Source organism: Hippopotamus amphibius, chromosome 16 (assembly GCF_030028045.1).
Source record: "Hippopotamus amphibius kiboko isolate mHipAmp2 chromosome 16, mHipAmp2.hap2, whole genome shotgun sequence".
In the NCBI taxonomy this organism is placed as follows: Eukaryota; Metazoa; Chordata; class Mammalia; order Artiodactyla; family Hippopotamidae; genus Hippopotamus; species Hippopotamus amphibius.
This window is the reverse complement of record NC_080201.1, coordinates 46,869,735-46,887,723: the sequence shown is the minus strand read 5'-3', so window position 1 is coordinate 46,887,723 and position 17,989 is coordinate 46,869,735. Positions and strand designations below refer to the sequence as shown.

The 17,989-nt window shown below is 52.6% G+C and overlaps 1 protein-coding gene across 1 annotated transcript; it reads right to left on the bottom strand.

The window, feature by feature from the left end:
• Positions 1-4,539: 4,539 nt before the first annotated feature.
• Positions 4,540-16,685, bottom strand: CD22 (CD22 molecule). Its single transcript, XM_057712610.1, has 14 exons — positions 16,658-16,685; positions 14,476-14,531; positions 13,807-14,184; positions 12,575-12,883; positions 10,741-11,007; positions 10,344-10,607; positions 9,053-9,310; positions 8,589-8,849; positions 8,243-8,506; positions 6,731-6,827; positions 6,501-6,576; positions 6,177-6,301; positions 5,697-5,781; positions 4,540-5,375 (listed from the first exon to the last, which is right to left on the bottom strand). Exons 2-14 carry the CDS (start codon positions 14,507-14,509, stop codon positions 5,244-5,246), a joined length of 2,550 nt encoding a protein of 849 aa, XP_057568593.1. The 5' UTR covers positions 14,510-14,531; positions 16,658-16,685; the 3' UTR covers positions 4,540-5,243.
• Positions 16,686-17,989: the final 1,304 nt, after the last annotated feature.

The window sequence follows — 17,989 nt, the reverse complement described above, 5'->3', positions numbered from 1 at the left end:
CAGGCGGTGTGGGGCAGGTGGCAACTCCTAGCTGAGGGGAGGAGAAGTTGGGGTGTGGGTAAGGCGGAGGTCGTGGCAAAGGGCAGGAGAAGGGGGTCGCCTGGGGAGAGTGCAGGGGTAAGCCAGGTCCCATCAGTGTCACGGGCAATGACTTCAGCCAACTTCAAGGGCTCCCCCTAAGCGGAGGCGTCTGGGGATCTGGGGAATAATTGTTGTGGGGAGAGAAGCCACAGAAAGAGGGACTCACCTCTTGGTGCTGCCAGATGTCTCTGAGGCTCAGAAGTCCCCTGAGGGAGGGTGACCAGGATGCGCAGTGAGCCGGAAAGGAGAGAAGGGCGGGGTGGCAGGGCCATTAGCCTGGGGCACTCACAGCCTGGATGAGCAGCTAATGGGGCATCTCAGAAGGAGGTGAGGGTCCAAGATGATTCGAACACAGGAAGGGGAGAGGTTAGAAATGCGGGTTTTTTCCTGGGTGGAGTGAGGAGAGTGTAGCCAGCACCTTTTTAAAATAATAAATAAATAAATAAATAAAAATTTATTTATTTATTGGCTGTGTTGGGTCTTCGTTGCTGTGCATGTGTTTTCTCTAGTTGCAGCAAGCAGGGGTACTCTTAGTTGTGGTGTGTGGGCTTCTCATTGTGGTGGCTTCTTTTGTTGTGAAGCACAGGCTCTAGGCGAACAGGCTTCAGTGGTCATGGTATACGGGCTTCGTTGCTCCGCAGCATGTGGGATCTTCCCAGACCAGGGATCAAACCCGTGTCCCCTGCTTTGGCAGGAGGATTCTTAACCACTGCGCCACCAGGGAAGTCCACCTTTTTTAAAAAATTTTTATTGGAGTATAGTTGCTTTACAATGTTGTGTTAGTTTCTGCTGTATAGTAAAGTGAATCAGCTATATGTATACATGTATCGCCTCTCTTTTGGATTTCCTTCCCATTTAGGTCACCACAGAGCATTGAGTAGAGTTCCCTGTGCTGTACAGTAGATTCTCATTAGTTACCTGTTTTATTTTTTATTTTATTTTTTTTGCTTTTAAGTGGGATCTTCCTGGAGCAGGGATTGAACCCGCGTCCCCTGCATTGGCAGGCGGATTCTTAACCACTGCGCCACCTAGGAAGCCCCTAGTTATCTGTTTTATACATAGTAGTGTATGTATGTCAATCCTAGTCTCCCAGTCCATCCTCCCTCCTTGGTGTCTGCATGTTTGTTCTCTACATCTGTGTCTCTATTTCTGCTTTGCAAATAGGTTCATATGTACCATTTTTTCTAGATCCCACATATATATGTATTAATATACGATACTTGTTTTTCTCTGTCTGCCTTACTTCACTCTGTATGACAGTCTATAGGTCCATCCACGTCTCTGCAAATGGCACAATTTCATTCCTTTGTATGGCTGGGTAATAATCCATCGTATATCTGTAGCACATCTTCTTTATCCATTCCTCTGTTGATGGACATTTAGGTTGCTTCCATGTCCTGGCTGTTGTGAATAGTGCATGTATCTTTTTGAATCATCAGCACTTTTAAAGGGCAGGGTTGGTGGGGTACAACCAGAGCACAGCTTTAGTCCAGCCCCACCCCCACCAGCCTGTTCAAACATGTTCTCGGGGCTAAGTCTTCTCTACTCATGGATGAGCTCGTGGGCAGGCCCAGGCTCACTCGCAGATAATAAAAATTCCCTCTGGTCACCCATAGCATCTCCGCTTGGCATTTGTGATGTGGGATAATGAGATCATCGTTCCCAGTTAGAGCTTCCACTCTCCCCCTAGCTGCGCAGGCCTTGGGCTCCTCCATCCTCCCTCTCCTTTCCCTCTGACCTGATGACAGGGACTCCTGACCCTCCCCGTGTTGGCAGGAGCAGGAGAAGGAGAGACCAGAATAGGCAAAGTAGTGTTCGGGGGTTCTCACGTACCCAGGCTGTAGCCTCCAGCCTGCCTCTCTCCGGGCTGTGTGGATGGCAAAGGGGACTCCTCCCTGGGGCACTTGCAGGGATGCTGGGTGGCATGTGCCTCCACCTGGCTGCTTGGCTTTCCTCTCAGCCTCTTTGGGGTCATCCTGCCCTTCTAGGGAGACCTCCTCAGTGAGATTTAAAACAGCCCCAGGCTGTCTCTGTGATTCTGTCTCTCTGTCTCTGACTGTGCACGTGTCTGTCTGTCTCCCTCCTGCCTCAGACTGACAATACGGTCTTTCTGGATGTCTGCTTTCTCTGTGTGTGTCAGTTACCGGGCCCCTGTGTCCTCCCCAAAAGCCAAGTCCCCCAGAATAAGCGTCTCTGAGTGGTTCCCTGAAGGGCTTCCCACCAGGCTTCGAGAGCGGGCGACATGAGATTCTCAGTGTATCCACGTCTCCCTCCGAAGAAATTATCTCATGTCCTTTTCGTACCTTGGGAACTACACTGATTCTTGGTCACCCTCTCCCCCACCCCTGACGTCCAAGCTCCACACGTGTCCTCCAACACCTCCCTGGGAATGTAGAACTTGCCACCTGTTGTTTCGTATTTTGCCTTTGGGAAACACTGAGAAACTGACAGAACCGAGGAAAAACCAACAGGAGTGCCATTTCACCTCTTGTGACAAACGTTTGGGAGACGAGCGGAGATGGGCGCAAAAAGAGACAGCGGGTCTTCAAGCTCTTCTCCGCTTAGCCCTCCCACCTGGCATTTCAGGTGTCTGCCCAGTGTCACCTCCTCCGAGGGCCTCCCTTGATCCCTGCATTCAAACGGGCCCCTCCCCTCCTCCAGCCCCTCTGCTTTCATCTTTCTGAGCACCCGCAAGTCTGTGACATCAGATTTGCCGGCTCCTCTGCTACAGTGTTGGTCAGTGAAGGCAACGTTTTCTGTCTGCTTTGTCCACTGCTTGTTGCATACATAGCAGGGACTCAGGGAGTTGGATGAATGGTCAATTGTCTGGGCTCCAGAAGGACAGCGAGATCTGGGGCTGGGTGGGGGGCTGCCTGTGTTCTGGCCCCAGCTCTGTCCAGCCACCTGCTGTGCACGCCTCAGTGGGGCCTGATGACGGCCACATCTCTTGGGCAATTGGTCAGGAAGTAGGTTGGTGTCAGCAGCCAGGCTCGGGGACAGGATGAGAAGTCACCTCCTGGTTGCCAGGGAGCCTGTGCCTGGCCTCATCGAGCTGGCTCTGCCTTTAGCTCCTTCAGCTCCTAAAACCCTCTGGGCACCTAGACTAGAGATCCCCAAGACTAGGACCATGTTATTTCTTTTTTGAACCCCGACAACTGGCTCTGTGCTGGATGCAGTGACAAGGGTTCTGTAGATGTTTGCTGAATAAATGGTTGAATGGGTTGAATGATACAGGCATCCAAACCCTTCCCCTCTCATTTCAACAGTTCTCAAAGCCTTCCCTTTCTTCAGAAATGGTGCTCACAAGAAGTCAAACCAGGGGGCTTCCCTGGTGGTGCAGTGGTTAAGAATCTGCCTGCCAATGCAGGGGACACAGGTTCCATCCCTGATCCAGGAAGATCCCACATGCCACGGAGCAACTAAGCCTGTATGCCACAACTACTGAGCCTGTGCTCTAGAGCCCGTGAGCCACAACAAGAGAAGCCACTGCAATGAGAAACCTGTGCACCACAACGAAGAGCAGCCCCCACTCGCCACAACTAGAGAAAAAAGCCCACGTACAATGAAGACCCAACACAACCAAAAAATAATAATAAAGTTCTCAAAAAAAAAAAAAAGTTAAACCAGGGACAAAGTAGGTAGGTGGGGAAATCAGTGCCCCACTCCTCGGGCATCCCAAGGACGACCTCTCAGAGGGCGTGTGGTGTGAGCAGACGGGAAAGTAGGGCGGGGCCTTCGGAGCGCCCCCTTCAGGCCAGGAACTTGATGGTCATCTTGTTGGAGATTAACCACACGTTCCTGCCCCGAAGGAGGATGGGCTTCGGCCCCTTGGCAGAAGCAGAAGTGGAGAGAGAACAGACAGAGAAGCAGAGGAGAAGCTGGAAGGGCCTCCCTGGCAAGTCAGCCAGGGAACGTACAAGAGAACTAGCGGGGGTGACAGGGGTAGGTAGAGAATCTGAGAGGTTCCTCAAAGCAGCTGGCCTACGAGAAGGCAGGCAGCTGTGGGTTGTGAAAGAACTCAGCAGGGTCCCTTTTGAGAAGTGCAGTGAGTTATGAATTGGCTTCCCCTTTTACATTCTTCAAGAGATGCAAATCAGATGGGAATTTGGTTTTTAGGGACTTTTGGCTATTGTGTTAGCCTTCTTATAATGTGACATAAGGTTATACCTCACTTCCCATCTCGAAACACCTGCAGCCTCATTTCACAGATGAAGAAACTGAGGCTCAGAGAAGTCAGTGAACTTTGCTCAAGATCACTCGGCTGGAAGAGTCGAGACTCAAACTCTGTCTGTGACGCTAACAGACTCTTGGCAACAAGACAGTGGGCTCTCTGATCTGGTGATTTGATCGTGAAGTCACCTTTCCCCTCTCCCCAAGTCCCAGGATGCCTGCCCCATCTCCCTGTCCCCACTCAGACGCTCCAGGCTGGAAAGCATTCACTGGCTCTTTGATGTGGTATCTGAGCCATGTTTATTGTGCAGCTCTGTGTCGGTTACACTTTTGTCCACATCAGTGTACGTTTCAGACCATGAGACCCCTGAGGAAAGGGGCCGCAGCAGCATAAATCCTCCCTGTGGAATGCCTCGTAGAGCAGAAACCAGCCTGGGGCAGTGCCTCTTCCTACCTCATTTCTGTCCCTCTTTCCCTGGGCTTTGCCCCGGGGACAAAAATCACGCATAAGATTAGTGAGTGCAGTTATCAGAGCAGGGGTGGGGCATCAAAGGGATGGGGCAAGAGACAGGAACAAAAATAATGACCGGCAGATCCCCGCAGGGACACAGCCAGCCGGGGAGTGGGGTTTGGGAGGGGGTAGGTGGTGGCAGATGGCGGAGGAGGGGCAAGGGGATGTGTACAGCTCAGGGCAGGTATTTAGGTGAGTGTCTGGGTGAGAAGGGGAGTGGGAAAGGACTAGGGACAGACCCTTTGGAGGGTCGGGGTTACCAGTGCTAAGAAGGAAGACTGCCTCTGGACCATGTACAAAGTTCTCTGCACCAACTGGGGTTGCGGTGTCTCCACCCGCGCGTGCGTGCGCGTGCGTGCGTGCGTGCGTGCGTGCATGTGTGGATACGACTTCACAGCTGAGCAGCAGGGGCTGAGAAAGCTCCAGGACCGCCCTGGCCCCTGCAGCCCCCTGGCGCCTCCACCTCAGCCAGGTTGGCCCATCAGTGCTTGAGGGTCACGTATTCCACTGCTTCCTGGGCCCGCGGCCGCTCCCCAGCCCCAAAATGGACCAGCTCCGAGTAATGGATCCCCTCGTCTTCTAGGACCTCTGGAGTCACGTTCTCGTAGTCGCCCTGAGAAAACCACGTGGAGGTGAGCGTGGCCTCACATTCACCAGCCTCCCATGGTCCCCTTTCCCCGCCTCTTCTGTCCTTGCCTCCACCTGAGAGTCCAAGAGCCCGAGCAGGAGTCCTCTTGTCTGGAAACTGGCTGTAGCCGGCCTCTCAGACTGGGAGGCACCTGCCCAGCCTCTGACCACACCAGGGGGCCTGAGCAGCCCTCCCCACTGCCCAGTCACTGTCAGCACTGAGCCCACCCAAGTCCTTCCCATCTGGGACTCACAGCCTAGGCCAGGTCCCCCCACTCCCCCAGCTTCTATAGCCCTGCCCTCTTACCACCTGATGCTTCTGCACCACAGAGTATGTGACCATGTCATCGCTGTTTGGGGAAAGTCCCTGCATCTCTGAGGCCCCTGCATCTCTGAGAGGGAAGGTAGAGAGATGACCAGAAATGAAGCCTTTTGCATGCAATCTGCTCCTTCTTCCAACTTCCCTAGACCCTAAGAGCACCCCCAGCCTCTCAGCCCCTTGTGTATTACGCCTAGTGCACACAGCAGGAGCTAAGGTGTCAAATGGGGGGATGTAAGGATATATCACAAAGTCTCAACCTTGGTGATAGAGACCAACTCTGGGTGTGCTGGCTCCTGGCTTGAAGGAACAGATCCAGTTCCCCAAGACCCTTAGCCAGGGGATTGCCACAGAGCTCGCATGAGCAGAGGAAGCACGAGCCTGGCACCGAGAGGGCAGGCAGACGTGAGCTCCTCCCTCAGCAGCCCTCGCAGGGTGCAGGTGTCATCCTCCTGGTACCCTCAGTACCCAAATCTCGGTGCGTTCATCTCGCCAAGAGGAAAGCGCAAGGCAGCGTAGCTGACAGCATCTTCCATCGCCGGATTGTAGCAACCCAGGGAGTGGGGGCCTTCAGCTTGGGGGGTCCTTCGAGCCTGAGAGAAAGACAAAGTTTCAGCCCTTACCACTCCTCTCCCCACCCTAGCTCCCCCCTCCCCTCGTACTTTTTACCACCCCTCTCCACTTTGTTTCATTTTTGTTTCTTTGTTTTTAATGGATGCATAGTTGATTTTCCACTTTGTTTCTTTCTTGATTTCAAGGTCTGCCCAGCATTTCGTCTTTCTCCCATCCTACCTTTGCATTTCTCACAAAGAAGCTCTGTCCACTGGAATTTTCCTGAGGCCCCTGCTGTCTCCGAATCCTCTTCCAGCTGAGAAATAAAGACCTGCTCAGGGAGGATGAAGGGCCTGGGAAGACGGCCCTGGGGACTCGGCATGCTGGGGGCTGCAGGACTGAGTGACCGGGGTCATTCCCTGGGATGAGCTGGCGGGGAGCAAAGGAAGTGGGTGGTGGGAAGAGCTCACCTCTGCTTAAGCTTGACTCCCCAGATTGCCAAGAGGAAGATGGCCAGGCAGAACCCCACTCCCAAGGCCACTCGCCTGCTGATGGTGGTTGAGCTGTCTGATGGAGAAAGGAGGTATGTCAGTGGATGGCACTGCCGCAGTCAGGGAGCAGGGCAGCTCAGCCCTGTGGTCTTTGCCTGGGAGGCATCCTTGGCTTCTCCCTGAGCAGCCACTGTCCTTCCGGCCTGCACGACTTGTCCTCCATGCCCAGGGCATGTGATGCAGAGAAAGGGGGAGAAGCCAGCCGTGCCCTCTGGATGGCTCATTAGGAGGGAAGGGCAGCTCTTTCTCAGGAGGGGCTCCTGCTTTGTGACAGACTCCGGCACACACAACCCTCGTAAATGGTACCGCCTCCTCAGAGGGCAGCTTGGCCAGACTTAAAATCACTTGTCCTTTGACCCAGCAGGTGGATGCAGGAACCTAACCTACAATTCTCCCTGCAGGTGTGCCCAGAGCAGGAGACTCTGCCAGCCTCGAGGAGGGCACTGGGCACGTAGCTATGTGACATCCATACGTGGGACCGCAGCACACCCTCAGGAGAGGAGGCAGGTCTCCAGCATGTCTGCAGAGAGGAGACTCAGGGAGCATGTTTTCACACCATATGTTACTTTTCCAAATGACATCCGCAGGGTGGCTCCCTTTAGCACCAGCTTTGCCACTGATGATCCTCTAAATTTAAAGCCATGGCTTCAATCACTAATCTGAAAAAAGCACAATAAATAAATTATTTTCCCCTGTGTTTCCAGACTCTTCAGACACCCTGTACACACGCAGATATAGAACAATCTCCAAGTGCTGTTATTACATGGAAGAAAGGAAAGTTCAGGGCAACGTGTGAGCTCTCCCACCCACCGTCTTACAAAGAGCATGTATGGACGTAGATCTCTATAGGCCTATGGTTCACAGAATACAGACTACCTCTGTGAGGAGCCGTATCCAGCTGCCCACAGGGAAAGCCTCAAGGGAGGGAGGGGGTAGAGTTCTCAGGGAGCAAGAAAGGAGAGGCGTCTGTCCTTCCACTATTTACCCGTGCGTGCTGTTTTAGTTTTTTACCATGTACTTGTATTGTCTTTTTAAAAAACAAAAAAACAAAAAAAAACAAGCAAAAAAAAAAAAAAACACTAAAATCTCAAAAGGTAGAAACGAGCAGCCTATCAAGTATGAGACACACAGAGAGAGAGAGAGGCAGAGAGAGGGAGACCGTAGGCGCTCCGGATGTCTGGAAGAGGGGGACAGCCTGAGAGGGGATCCTCCTGGGGAGAGACTGAGTGGGGAGGAGGGAAGATAGGGGAGCTGTGTGCGGAGCAGGGGGTGCGTTGCGTGCACAGGCTGCCCTCCCTGCCACCCCCTACAGGACCGGGGAGGGAGGGGGCAGGGAAGGAGCAGGAGAAGGGAGGTGGTCTGGAAGGCACAGCCTCGGGAGGAAGCCACGGGCGTGGCCAGGTCCAGAGAAGAAGAAGGAAGGGGCCTTACAGTAGACAGTGAGGGTGGTGGGGGGCGACTTGCTCTGGCCCAGCCTGTTGGTCCCCTGGCACCAGTAGGCGCCTGAGTGCTGCAGCGTCACAGGGTCCAATCTCAGCGTCTGATCGTAGTGGCGGAGGTCTTGGTTATTCCAGTCAAACCAGGTGTAGTGGGAGGTGGGAGGATTAGCATCGCTCTCACACGTCAGCACTGCCTTCTTCCCCTCCACCACGCCATCTTTTGGGCTGATGGACACACTCAGCCTCCTGGGTGCATCTGTGAGGAGAAGGGAAGTCAGGATCCAGGTAGCCAGTCACCTGCCCGTCTCTGCTGTCAGCCTCCAGCTCCAGCCACTCACACAGCACTCGGAGCACCCGAGGCTTCGACAAGTTCTGTCCTATGGAGTTGTTGGCCAAGCAGTGGTAAGTCCCAGCGTCTTCTGGAGAGACGGTGTCGAAGCTCAGCGTCTTTCCCTCCTTCAGAAGGATTCCATTTTTCTTCCAGAAGAAGCGGACGTCTGTGGGGCGGCTACTCAAGAAGTCACATTGGAGGAGGACCGAGGTTCCAGAGTGAATCTCGGTGTCAGGACTGACCTGGATGCTGACATCCCTGGGGGCATCTGGAGAGCAAGGACCTTAGGCTGACCTCTTGGGTCCCTTTCCCTCTTTCTGCCCCCAAGGCTTCCTCTCCCCGGGGCCCTAAGGCCTGACTCTCATCCCTCAGTTCTCTGTGAGGACTGTGGTCCAGGCTTTGGTCTCCTCACCCTTAGAGACCCACACCCCAACTGGCACCCGCCCAACTCTCCCGGCCTGGGGCACTCACACTGGACATCCAAGTCGACAGGGGGAGACCACAAACACCACTCGTTACAGGCTGCGCATCTGACTGGCCCTGAGTCCCAGACGACTTTTCGAATCCTTAGCCCAGCAGGTACTAGCGGGTCCCATAAGCCTTGAACTCTCCATTCATATCGGGTAACTGGGGGGTTACTGGAATTGTAGGTACAGGACAGGGTCACACTGTCTCCTTCTCGAATCGGTGTGCGGTTTTGAATCACCGTGGTTACCTCCCTGGGGGGATCTGGGAGAAAACCAGAGAGATGGGTGAAGAAAAGTCAGCCGCCCATAAGACCTGTTCCTTCGTGCTTCCTTTTCCCCCTCCCTGTGCCCTGCATTCACGCAGTTCCTCAATTAGGACTTGTGCTTCCCTCTTGCCTCTGAGGACAGAAGCCCTGCCCTGGCCACCTGGCTTGGTTGTGGTTGGGCCGAGTACGTGTGGTGCTGTGCAAGGCAGGGGCCACTGTTTGTGGGTCTCTGCACGGGTCTGGAGCACAGAGCCAGGTCACTACAGCAAGGGTGTTAATTAAAAAAAGAAAAAGAAAAGCATAGCTCTGGATCCAGACTGCCGGATCCTGCCACTTGGAGCTGTGTGACCGTGGGCTGCAGGCCTCAGTTTACTCATCTGTCAAATGGGGTCCTGTGAGTAGCTAACCTTGTGGAATCATTGGAGGATGGAGTGGGAAGATGCTGTCGGAGCCCTGTGGTGTATGGTAAACACTCAATACACGTCGCTGCTGCTGCTGCTGCTGTTACCACATATCCGATGTCGAGATTTGAGGATTCGGGCATCTCCCCATCCGCATGTATAGCCCAGACTATGACATCCCAGGGTCCAGTGATCAAACCTAAGGATTCTCTCTGTCCTGAGCTCCCCTCAGTGACAAGACTCACTGTGTTAAACAGGGTCTGATGACAGAGAGATAATTAGGCATTTTTGCCCCAGTTCTCCTAGAAAACGTCAGGACCCCTGCAGGGACTCAGCCACTGCCTAGTGACGCCAAGTCTCCGTGCCCCTTGTGGGACCCTGGCATCCTGCCGTTCATTCAAGTCAACAAGCATCCACTGATCACCTCCCACAAGCCAGGCCCCGCTCTGGCGCTGGGGACACAGCTGTGAACAACAGCATGGCACCTGCCCTGAGAAGGTTATCTGCCAGGAGCCTCTGACTTCTGTTTGCCGTCCATTCCAGGACACATTGGCCTTCCTCCTGCCCCCACCTCCATCGTCTCCCTCCAGCACCATCGTCTCCCTCCAATAGCTCTGCGACTACTCACACTGGACATCCAAGTCAGCTTCGTGGCCAACCTGTCCGGGACCAAGACTATTTTCCGCCAAGCAGGAGTACAGCCCAGCGTGCTTGAGGACGACCACTGGGATGCGGAGGGTCCTGTCCGTCTTTCCAGGCATTTCCAGCCCATTGTAGTACCAGGTGTGATTTGTTGGAGGAGGATTGGCCGGTGATATACAAGTCAGCTCTATTTCATCTCCTTCTTTAACTGGTGAGTGGGAGATCTGAACCATGGAAGGTTCCGGAAGATCTGGAAGACGAGGCCAAGGCCAAGGGTGGGTGGGGGTGAGCAGGGACCTCTGTGGCTCCCCTCCCGAGGGCCTGCATGGCGCCCCTACTGACCCCCTCCCTGCCTGCCCCTTCCGCAGCTCCCAGAGGCTCACAGTGCACTTGGAGGTCCACAGCTTCCGACTCTTCTGTGCCCACGTCATTGTGGGCCTTGCACTGGTACCTCCCGCTCATCTTCCTGGTCACTTCGGGCAGAGTGAGCGTGAGCGTCTCCTCCCAATCCAGCGGGACCCCATCCCTGAGCCAGGACACCCTCTGGTGTGGGGGGTTGCTGCTGATGACCACGCATGTCAGGCTCACAGACTCTCCCTCTGTCACGGTGGCGTCTCTGGGACTGACCTGGATCTGTAACTTTGGCGCATCTGGAGGAGCAGAGGGACAGTGGGGGAGGGGAGGGAATTCTCAGACGAAGTAAAGTGCTGAGACGTTGCAGGGCTTTTATTCTGATAAAGGAGGGGCCTATACAGCACGGGCGAGGGCGTGTAGCCACTCACTGTCACCCTTGTCAACAAGGGTGGGCTGGTTCGTTGGGAGACTGGGATTGCCATATATACATTACTAATAGGAAAAAAGAATCAAACTGTGCACTTTAAATACATGCAGTTTATTGTATGTCGATTATATCTCAATAAAAATCCTTAAAAAGAAAAAGCAGCGGTGGAGGCGGGGGCGGGGCTTCCCTGGTGGCTCATTGGTTAAGAATCCGCCTGCCAATGCAAGGGACACAGGTTCGAGCCCTGGTCCGGGAAGATCCCACATGCTGCAGAGCGATTAACCCCATGTGCCACAACTACTGCAGCCCTTGTGCCTAGAGTCTGTGCTCTACAACAAGAGAAGCCACCATAATGAGGAGCCCACGCACAGCAATGAAGAGTAGCCCACGCTCTCCGCAACTAGAGAAAGCCTATGCACAGCAACAAAGACCCAACACAGTGAATTAATTAATTAATTATTTTAAAAGGTGGGCTGCTCCAAGCTCCAGGTGACTGACTGTCACAGCCTCCCAACTTGGTTCTCTACTCCCCCCACCCCAGTCCCCGAAGGTCTGGTCTCCACCAGCAGCCAGCAGCATCTCCAGGACTGTCAATCAGACCTTGTCACTCTCCCTCTTGAAACTGCTCACTGAATTCCACGCTTAGAGAAAATTCCAAAACCCTCACTGCTGCCCACAAGATCTAGTGTCCCGGTCCCTCGCGGTCTTCCTTTCCTACCATTGGGCCCTTTGGATGCAGTGCCCAACTCGCTGGCTCCTTGCTCTGAGGCAGACACCCTGGGTTCCTACCTCAAGACCTTGAACTTGCTCTTCCCTCTCCCTGGAATGCTCTTCTCGCAAAGATATGCCTGTCTCAATCCTTCTTTTCACTCAAGTCTCAGGTCAAGTTCAGCTTCCATCCCTCACTCCCTCTGTCCTAGCCCTGCTGTATTTCTTCTTAATACACTTAGCACCACCTACAACTATGGTCTCTATTCCGCAGTTCACCTATTTAATCTTGTCTCCCCCACTGCAATGCTAGTTGCACGTAGGCAAGTCCTAGCAGCCACAATAAGGCCTAGCACCTAGTAGGTTCATGACAAGTATTTATTGAATGAATGAGGCACAAACAATGATGTGAAAACTTCCTCACCCCACCCCCCAGGGGAACAAAAACCTTAACCAGCTGATCCCCAAAACAAGTCATGGTTTGAGGATATATTATTTTATTCTATTACACTGAGGCAGGCGCTCAAATGAATCGGGGGTTCCCTGAAACACCAGAGCTGATGACGGGAAAGGTGGAGGAGAGACCGCAGCCCTGCCTGGACCATTCCCAGCTGTGGGTGCGCACAGACTTATCATGCTTCCTTCCGTGTGGGCTCCTATCACCCTTCGAGGGGGTGAAGTGATGACAGGACCCTCGTCCCTCCCACAGGAGCGTTGGAGAGACTCACGCTTCACATCCAGCCGCACCGTTGTCTCAGAGAGTACCCGCTCCTCCTTGGGTCCCCAGAGCTGGCAGGTCAGGTTCTTGCCGTGGTGAGTCCACTGAGGATGGAATGTGAGCGTGCTCTGGGTGGAGATGGTCTTGGCATTGTGGGACAGGGAGCTGGAGGTGTGCTCAGAGACCCCAGGCTCCTTCAGGGACCACTGCAAATGAATCTGGTACTCAAAGCAGGCAAAATTCAGCAAGCAGGTGACACTGACTTTCTGGAACTCCTGGATTTCTGGAGGGAGCTCAATGTGGGGTGGGGGAGCCGTCTCTGCAAAAGAGCAACGGCCACGCTGGAGGCCTGGGAGCCTGGACCAGCTTTAGATGCCCTGTCCCAAATAACCCATCGGGAATCCCTGGCCAGTCCCGTCCACCTCTTTCTGGGCCTGCTTGGCCGAAACACTCTCGGAAAGGTCTCGTGAAAGGTGATCCTCCTTAGGAATTAGTATTTTATGTTTTATACTTCACTCACACACCCTGGTGTTTGCTTTCTAAGTGCTTTCCAGATCATGCTCCAGCCCATACTCCTCAGGGGACTTTACCCATGTAGTTCAACAGGCATTTGTTAGCTTGGATGACAAACCTGGATCTGTTGAAAGGCCTCAGTGTTGGAGATCTCCCACACGGCACTCCTGGAAGGGATTCCTCTAGCAGAGGAAGCCTGTGTGCAGCCAGTCCCCGCTCTGCCCGGGCTTGGCATGCCCTCAGATTGCAGCATCCAAAGCGCCATCTCTCACCCCACACATAGGGCTGCTTAGAACCACCCACCTAATAAACAGGCCGTGGAACGGAGTGAGCACACTCCCTGGGGTGGAGGCCCCAGACCTGCATTTGGTTCACACCCTATCCGTGTGTTGTGTAGCCACGAAGGCCTAATTAGAATTAATCTCCCACATTACCATATTGGGAGCTTTCACTTGAAAATTCAGATTTCCATCTTCTCTGGAAAAAACAGGCAACCTGGAAGCCAGACTAGAATGGGCAGAGGCTGAGTTGGCAGATGGGATGCTCAAGGAGGGATGAGTGCCCATGCTCCAGTTTGCCACAGGCACCACTGTCTTGTGCCACCCTGGTTGCTTGCTGGCATCCCCATCTGGCTTCTGCAGGCAACCCGGTTTGTGATCTGTCCCAGGAGTCGGGTGTTCCCCACCTTGCTCGTTGCCGAGACAAAGGAACCCATCCTCAGGGCCTTACCAGAGATGTTGAGACCTATAGGCTCCATCCACTTGTCCTTCTCCGACATCATCCTCAGCCCCAGCTGACCGCTGTCATTGACACTCACAGGGTTGATGACGAGGCTGCAGTTGTTTCTGTAATTTCCCAGGAATCGTACCCTTTCCAGATGAGGGGTAAAATCCCCGGTTCTCAGGCTCGTATAGAGGATGGTCCCCTCGTAGTTCTTGGTGGAGTTGTTATACTTATAATTGTGGTACACAGTCAGGTTATCTATGCTGCGTCCACTCTTTAGGACATTGTACTGGCAGGGAATCCACACGCAGGCTCCATCCCAGGCGTAGAGGGTCTTAGGATGAGTGAACCTCCAGGGGGTTGAGTCAGAGAAAGCCAAGTATTCTGGAACCCACCAGAGTGAACAGAAAGCATTAATGAAGGACACTGACAGCCTTCAAAAGAATAAAGAATTTCCTCTGAAGAGACAGGGAGGGAGAGGGAGATACACAAAGGGAGAAGTGTATATATATACATATATATATATACACACACACACACATACACATATATACACTGCCTGTCCCCACCCTGCCCCACATTTACTCTTCTCTGCCCCAATCTTTCCTCCTCCTCCTCCAGCTGCCACAGTCGTCCCAGACCCGAGTACCCGCTTAGGTCACCATCCATCCTTACCAAGAAGCAGGAGCAAGGGGCCGAGGAGATGCATGGTGCTGTGTCTAGGCGGGAGCCTGGGCCAGGAAGAGTTTGTCTTTGAGCCATCTGGTCACTTACATCTTTCAGACAGCTTTTCTTACTCACCCACTGAGCTCCAACCCCTTTTCCCTGATTCCAGGAAGACCGTGTCTGGTTGCGTGGCAGGATATGGAATTCTGGACGCTCCTGGGGCCTTTTCTGGATATGCTGTGCCTCTCCCATCAGCCCAAGAACCATGTAAGGCTAGCTTCCCTCTTCCCAGCACTCCTTCCTTTCTTCCATTCATCCATCCATCCATCCATCCATCCAACCATTCATCCATCCATCTACCATTTTATAAACTTGTTGCCCAGCTCCCAGGCTTTGAGTGGCACCAAACTACTGAGCACCTCAAATGCCAGGCCCTCGGTGACTTGGAGCTTACCTTGGGTCAGCTAGCAAAGGGTTTCACATAGGGGAGAAACATGGCCAAACCTTGATTTTAAAGACCAGGAAAAGAATAACTCTAAAACCAGTCATTAAGTACGATGCCAGGAGAGCATTTAGATAGGTCTGAAAGGACTTCAGAGAATGTGGTCCAAGGGTCCCATTCAGATGTCCCCACGGGCTGGTTAGGAAACAAATACCCAGGTGGGGACACATCTTGAATAAAGGCCATGGCTATCTCTGTTCCTGTCGAGTGGGAATGTGGGCTCAGCACTGCCTGATCTGCTACTGTTTTAAAAGAAACAAAGAAGCCAGAGTTTCATGTGAAATGTCCTGCTTTGAAAAAAACAAATAAACATGGTGCCGGTCAAACAAATCCTGCCTGTGGGCTACAGGTAGCCCAAGGGCCGCCAGTGTGCAACCACCGCCCATCTGTGTGTGTGTGTACGCACGCGGTGAGCTGGACCGCCGCTCACTAGACTTTTACATAGAGTTACATTTACATAGAGTTAAATTTAAGTCCCAATTTGCATGGTCGTGCCCTTCATGCCTGTCCCTGGGGAGCCAGCAGGACGTGCCAACAGAGTGTGTCTCCTGTCTCAGCACAGACCTGTGTGTCTCCCACCCGTCCAGCCAACAGTTCCCACACATCGGCGCCCCTGCCCCCAGCCCCTGCGGCTCTTTATCTCCTCTGGCTGCATGGCTTATGCTAAAGGACTGTTGGGTGTCCAGGACGGATGTGGGGAAAGCTAGGCTGCTGGCTGAAAGTAGGAAGGGGGTCTGTGGCCAGGCATAGCAGCAGGGCAGGCCCGGGGAACGGATTAGGGCAGACTCTCCACGCAGAGCTTGTGCAGCTCGGCAGGTGCTAATCGTGTTACACAGAAAAAAAGTCCCCAAGGTCACATCCATTTGACAGAAGCTGGATTTTAAAAAGTGAAATAGGATTCTGTAGTGCAGGCCTTTTCAAACCCTTTAACCAGCTGTATGTGCATCGTGTATCTCCCAGCACGGGGGCCAGAGCAGAGTACGCGACGCATACTTCTTTGGCTATGGGAACTATTTTACATTTCCCACGAAACACTTGGCAGGGTTCCAGGGCCCGTGTTCTGAGGGATGCACTTTGGGCTCCCTTTGGGTTTCCACAAGGCCTATGGCCAGGCCAGATTCCATCCCCCGTGGCAAAGGCTAGCCCCCAGTAGCTAGGCCAGGGTACCCCTTCTGCCAGCAGCCACCAGTCACACCCTCATTGGGAACCGGCTGGAGAACACCAGGACCAGCGGAAGAGGGGTGTTTCTTGGAGCAGGGCTACGTGCTGACCCCACGGAGCTCCAGGCAGTCTCCGGAGTGCAAGAAGTGGGCCCCAGGCCTGTGACTGGAAGGCAGCTGAGGCAGGACAGGGGGTGCAATGCTGGGAACAGTCAGCATTGGGCGCAAAGCCTCCAGACCCGTAGTCTGCTCAACCCGGGCCTGTTTAGAGTCTTGCAGGACCTCAGAGCCGGCCTCCTTGAGTCTATTCTTCCCTCCTGGGCAGCCAGGGACCCCTCCTGCTCTCAGAAGACTCTCCAGGCCTGGCAAGGGAGAGGCTCAAAGACCGGGGTCTGCTACCTGTTGTCACACAGGCAGGAGAAAGGGAGGGGAGTGCCCACCGTGCTCCCAGCCCCTGGAATTGCGCCCGCACATGGCGGCGGCTCCACAGTTGCTTGCCAAATGCAAAAGGGAACAAAATCGTTTTTACCTGTTTCCTCCTGTGTCTTCTCTCTTCAGGGGCTCTGGCAGCATCTAAGAGTGAAAGGGGAAGGACAGTGAAGTCTCCAGTGACTGATTTTCACCCTTCTTGGCCACACCCCTGGCTCTCTGGGGCAACAACTCCACTTCTGGGTATTTATCTGAAGGAAACAAATCTTATCTAACTCGAAAAGCTATCCGCACCCCAGTGTTGTCTGCACCACAGTGTCCCCTGTAGATGTGGAAGCAGCCTGAGTGTACACTGATGGGTGAGTGGATAAAGAAAATGTCTACAAAGGAATATTATTCAGCCATAAAAGAAGGATATCTTGCCATTTGCTACCACATGGACGGGACTGGAGGGAATTATGCTAAGTGAAATAAGTCAGACAGACGAAGACAAATACCATATGATCTCACTTCCATGTCGCGTCTTTAAAAAATGAAAATTAACTCATAGATACAAAGAATGGATTGGGGGCTGCCAGAGGCAGGGGGTACAGGGTGGGCAAAAGGGGTGAAGGTGGGAAAAAGGTGCAAAATTCTGGTTGTAAAATAAATAAATCCTAGGAATGTGATGTATAGCGTGGTGACTATAGGTGCTAATACTGTACTGTATATGTGATAGTTGCTAAGAGAGTAGATCTTAAAAGTTCTCATCACAAGAAAAAAATTGTAACTACGTACGGTGATGGATATTAACTAGATTTATTGTGGTGATAATTTTGCAGTATATACAAATATCAAATTATCATGTTATACACCCGAAACTAATATAATGTTACATGTTGATTATATCTCAATGTTAAAAAGAAAGTAGGAGTGGCTATAATAATAACAAAGTAGATTTCAGAACAAAGATAATGACCAAAGCCAGAGAGAGACACTGTATAATAAGGAAAGGGTCGGTCCACCAAGAAGACGTAGCAATCTAAATGTGTAAGTACCAAATAGCAGAGCTACAAAATGTGTGAAGCAAAATCCAATAGAAGTGAAAGAAGAAATAGACAAACCCACAACTATACTTGGGAAATTCAGCACCCACCCTCAACAACTGATAAAACAACTAGACAGAAAAGCAACAAGGATATATAACAACTCAACAATGTTTGTTCATTGAATACTCCACCCCAATACAACATAATACACATTCTTTTCAAGTGCCCATGAAACATATACCAGGATAAACTAAATATAGCACCATAAAACAAGTCTTAAAAATTTGGAAATAATTGAAATTACATAGAATACATTCTCTAACTACTATGGAATCAAACTAGAAATCAATAACAGAAACATCTCCAAACACTTGAAAACCAAACAGCACACTTCTAAATAACCT

What these genes read in the sequence shown, in the direction of transcription:
- CD22 (XM_057712610.1), bottom strand. Translation starts at nt 14,509, where the DNA reads ATGCATCTCCTCGGCCCCTTGCTCCTGCTTCTTG. An exon ending in AGCTGACTTGGATGTCCAGT is followed by an intron (nt 9,311 to 10,343) that starts GTGAGTAGTCGC and finishes GTTTTCTCCCAG; the next exon opens with ATCCCCCCAGGGAGGTAACC. An exon ending in ATGAACGCACCGAGATTTGG is followed by an intron (nt 5,782 to 6,176) that starts GTACTGAGGGTA and finishes CTTCCCTCTCAG; the next exon opens with AGATGCAGGGGCCTCAGAGA.